Here is an 8135-nt window from a genome sequence, read left to right on the forward strand (position 1 = left end):
CGTTAGCTTTCCTGTTCCTCTGATGCTGCCTGGCCTGCTGTGTTCCTCCAGCTCCACACTTGGATAGACTGGAGTTGTTTTCCTTGGAGCAGTGCAGACTGAGGGCGGAACATGATTGAGACATATAAATTTATGAGGGACATGGACAGGGTAGACAGGAAGGAACATTCCCCCATTGTGGAGGTAACAAAGACAAGGGATCATAGATTTAAAGCAAGGGGCAGCAAGTTTAGAGGGGATATGAGGAAAAGCCATTTCACTCAGAGGATGTGGCAATCTGGAACTAACTGTCTATAAGGGTGGCAGAGGCAGATATCCTTTTAAAAGGTAAGAAATATTTAGTGGTACACTTATGATGCCAAGTGCTATGGTATGAGTCAAGTGCTGGAAAATGGGACTGGACTATTTAGGCGGTTGTTTTTAATCAGCACAGTCTCAGTGGGCTGAAGGGCTTTATTCTTTGATGCAGATCTCTATGACTCTATGCATTGCAACAACTTACTAAAGCTCCTTCAACAACATGTTCCAAGCTCATAAACTCTACCACCGAGAAGAACAAGGGCAGAGAGGAATTATAAATATGTGCAAAATGTACACGAGAATGCATGCTGAGAAAATTTTACATTCTGTATCAATGATGTTGAAAGTAATTCAATCAAACATACTGAAATGATCTGTATTTGGTATTTTGTTTGTGAAGGTCCCACAAGGAACATGTTCTGAGAGCTGCCCACCTGGTACAAGGAAAGCAATGAGACCTGGAGAGCCTGTTTGTTGCTTTGACTGTGCAGAATGCCGTGCTGCTGATATTAGTAACACAACAGGTCTGTATAGATACTTTCATGAATATTTAACTGGTGTTAAAGGCATATGGACAGGAGTAAGCTAGACAGCTCCTTGAGCCTGTTCCATCATTATTGTAGATGGATGGTGATCTGTATCTTGACTCCATTTGTCTGTGTTAAATAGGTAACACTTCCAAATTTCAATCAACACTTGAGTGAAAAGGTGTTTCCTGATCTTACCCATAAATGGTCTAGCTCTAAATGTAAGGACCTTTGTTCTGCACTACTCTGTAAGTGTACATAGTTTCTCTCCATCTACCCTTTAAATTCCTTGAATTATTTAAAAACTTCAATTAGAATCCTGAACAATTTACCATTTGGAATGAGGCCATTTATTCCATTATGTTTGTGCAGGTTGATCTATCTGGGTCATTTTAAGGAAGGAAATCTACCGTCCTTGCCTGGTCTGATCTATGTGTGACTCCAGACCCATAGCAGCATAATTGACACTTAACTACTGTCTGAAGTGGTTCAGGAGTTATTCAGTTCAAAGGGCAATTAGAGAGGGCAATAAATTCCGTCCTAGCCGGCAATGTCCACATCCTAAGAAAGAATAAGTTTCTTGTAAAATCTCTGCTCCAGGTTGGTGGCCACGGCTCTTTCAGAAGAGTTTCTGTATCTAACACCTTTACAGGTGGCAATATCCAGGTCCTCACCACACTGCTAACGCTCCTCATCTCCCTTCTAATACTTCCAATCATTGCTTTAAAGCTATGCCCCTTGTTTTCATACCCTTTGCTAACAGAACTAAGTCATCCCTCTTTAATCAATCTGGAATAATCTGCCAGAAGAAGTGATGTATGCAGGTACAGTTACAACATTTAAAAGACATTTGGATAGGCACATGAATAGGAAAGGTTTAGAGGGATATAGGCCAAATGCAGGCAAGTGGGACTAGTTTAGTTTCAGAAACTTCATTTATAAATTTATAAATTTTATGAATCACAATTAATTCACCCTTCGGCGTTCACCATTCCATGAAAACAACACAGCAAGAAATCTCCTCTGCACCCTCTTCAACTCAATCAAGCCTTTTCTGTAATTAATGACTGGAACTGGATCATTACTCAGGCGGTGTTATAACCAGCATTAAATACAATTCAAGCTTAACCTCCTTGCTGTTAGGTTTTGTGCCTTAGCTAATACAGAAAGCAAGCTATTTGCCTTCTTAACCCCCTTATCGGCCTGTGCTGCTAACTTCTGGAATCTGTCACCCAAGGTTCCTCTGTCCTTCCATAATATCAAATATCCTCTCATTTATTAGATAATTCCTTGCCTTGTTGCTGCTCCCAGAATGCAATCCCTCATGTCTTCAGATTGAAATTCATTTTTCACTCATCTACCCAACTGACAAGACCATCTATGTTTTGCTGCAGTGTCAAAATTTCCTCTTACACTTAGTTACCTGGCCAACCTTTGTATGATCTGAAACTGCTTTTATTGTGGCTCCCATGTAGATCACCCATTAATTTTTCATACTTATCATTGCAACATGGCCTCATGATTTAACCTGTTAGCCATGATGGTATTCTGTTGAACCTGTGTTATAGTGTTGAATTGTGGTGCTCACGCTGAACACAATTAAGAAATTCCCTAAATAAAACCTAATCGAGTCAAGGAGTTGGGATATCATTTTGAGGCTGTACAGGACGTCGGTGAGGCCACTATGGGAGTACTGTGTACAGTTCTGGTCACTCTGCCAGAGGAAGGGTATCATTAAATTGGAGAGGGTTCAGAAAAGGACGTTGTCAGGGCTAGTGGGCTTGAGTTATAATGATAGGCTCTATAGGCTGGAACTTTTTTTACTGGAGCATAGAGATTGAGGGGTGACCTCATAGAGATTTATAAGATCATGAGGGGCATTCATAAGTGAATGGCAAAGGTCTTTTCTCTAGGATGGGGGAGTTCAAAACTAGGGGGCATATGTTTTCATATTGAGAGGAGAAAGATTTAAAGGATACCTGAGGGCAATTTTTTCACAGATGTGGAATAATCTGCCAGAGGAAATGGTATATGCAGGTACAATAACAACATTTAAAAGACATTTGGATAGGCATATGAATAGGAAAGGTTTAGAGGGATATAGACCAAATGCAGGCAAGTGGGACTAGTTTAGTTTAGAAACTTCGTCAACATGGACGAGATGGATCAAAAGGTACGTCTCTGTGCTTTACGACTCTATGACTCTATAACCAAGAGTTCATATAAGTGCAAAATAAAGCAAAATGATGGAGATCTGAAATAAAGGTAGAAAATTTTTGGATAATCTTAGCAAGTCATGCTGTAATCATGGAAAAAGACAGAATTGGCGTTTCAGATTCATGATGGTCCTTCATCAGAAACGAGAGTGGACAGAGGAACAAAAAGAAAAGCCTGTGCTAGGATGGACCAAAGGAGAGATTAAGTAAAAAGTCTTTGTGATAAAGCAAAGAAAATAAATAAAAAGTAGTTTGGATCAAGAGGCAAAAGATGTGTCCAGGAAAGGTGTGAATGGCAGGAAATAACCCATTCAAATGCAATGTGAAGGAATAAAGAAAGAAATGTATAAACTACAAATTTAGGGAAGGAGTAGGCCACTCAGTCCCTTAAACCTTGTGCGCCAGTCAACAAGATCATGACTGACCTGATCATTCTACATTCACCTCAAATAAAATCCAAGGTTTCTGCTTTCATCACCTTTTGAGTTCCAAAGACTCATGAACATGTATGAATATATTTTTCATAATCTTTGTCTTAAATGGGGTACCATTGATGTTTAAACAGTTACTCCTAGTTCTCCCATGAAAAGACATCCTTTTGGCATGCAACCTGTTAAGACCCCTCAGGATCTTAAATGTTTCAATCCAGTGGATACAAGCTTAATCTGTCTGACCTTTCACCATAAGACAACCTGCCCCTTCCAGGTGTTAGTCTGGTAAACCTTCCCTGAACTACTTCCAGGAAAGTTATTGCCTTCCTTAAATAAAGAGACTAATACCATACACAACACACTAGATGTGGTCTCACCAGATTCCTATTTAACTGAAGCATAATCTCCCTACCTTTGTATTTAATTCCTCACAATAAACAATAACATTCCAGTAGCTTTCCTACTTACTGAATAACTGAATATTAGCTTTTTCTGATTCATGAATGGGAACACCCAGATCCCTCTGAATCTCAGAGCTCTGCAATCTCTCACCATTTAGATAAAATGCTTGTTTTTGTTCTTCCTGCTAAAATGGACAATTTTACATTTTCCCACATTATACTCTATTTACCATATCTTTGTCCAATTACCTAACCTATCAATATTCCTTTGTAGGCTCCTTACGTCCTCTTCATGACTTATTTTGTAACTACCTAGTGGCATCAGCAAAATTAGTATTCACAAGCTCTGTACCTTCATCTAAGTAATTTCTACAATTGAGGTCCTGTTGCCCACCCCTGTAACACACATCTAGCCAACTAGTAAAGCATTTATTCCAACTTTCTGTTACCTGTTGGCCAAACAATGCCTATGTGTCTAATCCACATATGTATGTATCCATGTCCACACGTTAATCCCTGCAGCATAAGATTTTATTTTTTGCTGTGGCTTTATGATTGGGCACCTTATCAAGTGCTTTTAGAAATTGAAACAGCAATATAAACAGCATGAAATAAGATAGATATTGAGGTTATGATCTAAAATTGCTAAGTCCAGGAGCCTGTGGAATAGCTAGTTGATAGATGTTGTGCTGCTCCTTGAGTTTACACTTGTGCTTCATTGGAAAATGGCAGCAGGCCAAGGACAGAGAGGTCAAAGTGGGAGCAAGCTGAAGAATTAAAATGGTGACTGGCTGGAAGCTTGGGATCATATGACTACCATGTGGCTTCCACCTCATATATTGCTGTCTCCTCAAGGAAAAGCCCAATATTGCATTCAGTTATTATTTGTAACTTTCCACATGTTTTTACTTAATTCTATAAATTAACTCCTCATAAATCTCTCCAAATGTCCTTGGTATAGGCAATATTTTCTCAAATGACCATGTGTCTCTCTTTTCTAAATAGACGCATTGTCCTGTACGAGGTGTCCACTGGAATACTGGCCGAACCAATACAGAAATGAGTGTCTACTGAAGGACATTGAATTCCTTTCATTTCAAGATAGTTTAGGTGTAGCTTTGACCTCCTTCACAGGGGGCGGAGCCTGCTTAACAATAGCAATGGCTGTCATTTTCTTTAAGTACAGACACACACCACTTGTCCAGGCTAATAATTCTGAACTGAGTTTTTTTATGCTGTTGTCCTTGTTTCTCTGCTTCCTGAGTGCTCTGTTATTTATCGCACACCCATCTCCCTGGTCCTGCAGACTGCGTTACACGATATTTGGTGTGACCTTTGCTCTATGCCTGTCGGGTATTCTGGGCAAAACAATGGTTGTACTGTTGGCCTTTAAGACACTATCTCCCAACAACCACTTGGTGAAATGGTTCAGTCCCAAATGCCAGAGAATATTTGTTTTAATCCTGACCTCAGTCCAGTGTGTAATTTGTATTGTCTGGATCATACTTTCTCCTCCTTTCCCCTTCAAAAGTTTGAAGTATTACCAAAATATCATGAGCTTGGAATGTCAGGTAGGATCCATCACTTATTTTTGTACTGTTTTCACCTACATTTTCTTTTTGGCTGTTGTAACTTTGGTTCTTGCATTTTTGGCTCGAAAACTCCCAGACAGCTTCAACGAAGCTACACACATAACTTTTAGCCTTCTGGTCTTCTTTGCAGTTTGGATTACCTTTTTCCCTGTTTATGTAAGTTCCCCAGAGAAATATTCTGCTGTTGTATATGCATTTGCTATTTTATCATCTAGCTTTGGCCTGTTACTGTGTATCTTTGCCCCCAAGTGTTACATTATCCTATTGAAACCCGAAAAGAACACACGAAAAAACCTCATGATCTTCTCATCTAATTAAGTAGAAATATTGAAAGCTTCTAATATTATAATATTATAATAATAAATTAAATGTGAAGGACTAAATTTTCAGTAGTGTAAATCATTTTGTAGGATCATCCAGCTCAAAATGATTTATTCAATCAATTTTTGAATGTTATTATTGTCTGCTTCTGAGTGAGCCCAGAACAGGGGGGTATATTGGCGCCCAAAACCTAGTATCTGGAGATCTAGGGGACACACAGGAACCGCTCCGGGGCCTGTGACTTCTGTCCCTACCCCTACCTTCCACCATTTCAGGCGAGTGCATTCAGAAATATAAACTTGATGCCTCGACAAATTTCCCCTCATCATCTCTATGCCTCTTTTGCCAGTTATCTTAAATCTGTATCCTCCGCTTACCAACCCACCAAATTTTGTAAACAACTTCCCACTCACTATTTTATATTAAAATCTTTCATCATTTTGAATAATGTTATTGAGGTTCATGAAAGCCCAACCAATAACTGTAAATAACTTGACATAACTTCCTTGTTATTGTATTCCATGCCTCCATTTCTTAATGCCAAAGACCCTGTATGCATTTTTAAGAGCCCTCTCAATTAGCATTGATAAAATATTTATTGTATCTTGGTAATATGACAACTATTTTGGAAGCATGCACATAAATGTCATTAAGTTAGACTTTTGCATGTGGATATTTTTAATCAACCTGTTCAGGTTCAGGCTATGACACATCTCTTTAACAGGTGATACTTGAACCCAAGCCTTTTCGCCCATTGTGTGTGTGTGTGTGTGTGTGTGTGTGTGTCTGTGTGTGTCTCCTACCCAAAACTGCACTCGCTTCAAGTCTTAAAATAATAGTTTGAACACTTATGATTCTGAAATTCTGAGAAAATTTTCTAGTTGTCTCACCATAACATGGTGAGGACACTAGTTAGAACCCCCCAGGAAATAGCAGAAATCAATTCTTAGCTTTATATCCAGGAGGTTAATTATAGACATGGGTGTCCCATCTGCCTTCCACTGTGGCAGGAGAACCTTCATACATTTCAATGACAATACTTTGTGATTTAATATTGAAATAAGGCAAGAGCAATGTATTGCGGATGCAGAAAATCTGAAATAAGAACGAAAAAATCTGAAGAAAATGTCAGTGAAGGGTTGTTCACTTCACAGATGCTGCCTGATCTGCTGACTATTTTTTTCCAGCTCTTCTTTGTTTTTATTTGAGAAAAAGTTGTACTGTTTTGAATTGCTGGTATGGTTAAATAAGAGTGCAAAGAAAACTCAAAGCAAGCAACCTTGTTGTGATGAAGAGCTAAGAGTCTGTACTATACTCCTATCATCTAAACACTAATGTGATTCTAAACAATTCATGTAGTGTACCGAACAATTTGGGAGGTAATTTTAACTTTATTATAAACACTTGGTTACAAATTAACATCTCAATTTTGAGAGAAATGTAAAATGAACAACTAGTTCGCTATCAACTACCTTACAAAACCACACAAAGCTAAAAGTGCTGCCCTGAAGCAGAGCTGTAAAACTGGTGACAATGGATAGAAATATCAACCAAAGTGTATCATAGGCCTGCAGTCTGTTACTACTATTCTCTCCCTTTTCAAAACTGAAACTTCCACTGACATATATGATTCTCTGTCAGGATTCTATTTTAAATCCTAGAGCAAAAAGCCTTCAACGTGAAAATGCCAATATATCTGTAAAGAACAGAACTCATCATCATTTTCATGAGTTTAATTCCAAAATAAAACAGGTTGTGCAAACCCCAAGTAGAGTTCAACCATGGACTCATTACGAGTCACTGGCTGAAGATGATTTGCAGTGTGCCACTGAGAAATGTATGTCAGAATGTTCCAGCACCAATACCCCATCTGAGATAAGTTAGCCAAGCAAGGCATCAGTTGAGGCCCCACATATGCTGCTAAGTTTGGTAAGGTAACCATGGACTAAATGTCTTATTATCCATTGACATTCTGTTGGATCCTGTCCAAAATGCAAGGGTGTTGATCATGAGACAGGGTAGCACCATGTTCAGCTCATATAGTGAGCCAGCATTAACTACTTAGGATCTAGCATGGGAAGAGCTACTTTGTGAGAATTATTTTAAGGTAACCATTGCGTAGAACAAAATGTAATGTAACACAACATTTAAAACATTATCTTCAAGTAGTAGATTGTCATATAAATTTCAGCTCAGTCAAGCAAACAAAATAAAGAAACAACCATGTAATCCAAAAGGCTCTTAAAAGGTTAGAAAATGCCAGCTTCTCTATTGTATCCTCAGTCCATGGTCATCTGTTGGCATCAACCCTGTGACTTTTCTCATAACTGCTTCACGAGGCTAACTG

General features: G+C 38.8%; 1 protein-coding gene across 1 annotated transcript in view; it reads left to right on the forward strand.

Annotated features, from left to right (window-relative positions):
* LOC109925495 (extracellular calcium-sensing receptor-like) overlaps positions 1 to 5785 on the forward strand; it is an 8384-nt gene extending 2599 nt beyond the window's left edge. Inside the window, exons 2-3 of the mRNA XM_048604530.1 lie at positions 701 to 824; positions 4881 to 5785. Of these exons, the coding sequence (XP_048460487.1) occupies positions 701 to 824; positions 4881 to 5785 (1029 nt within the window). The remainder of the gene's footprint in view (positions 1 to 700; positions 825 to 4880) is intronic.
* Positions 5786 to 8135: the final 2350 nt, after the last annotated feature.

This window comes from Rhincodon typus, chromosome 13 (assembly GCF_021869965.1).
Source record: "Rhincodon typus isolate 14 chromosome 13, sRhiTyp1.1, whole genome shotgun sequence".
Taxonomy (NCBI): Eukaryota; Metazoa; Chordata; class Chondrichthyes; order Orectolobiformes; family Rhincodontidae; genus Rhincodon; species Rhincodon typus.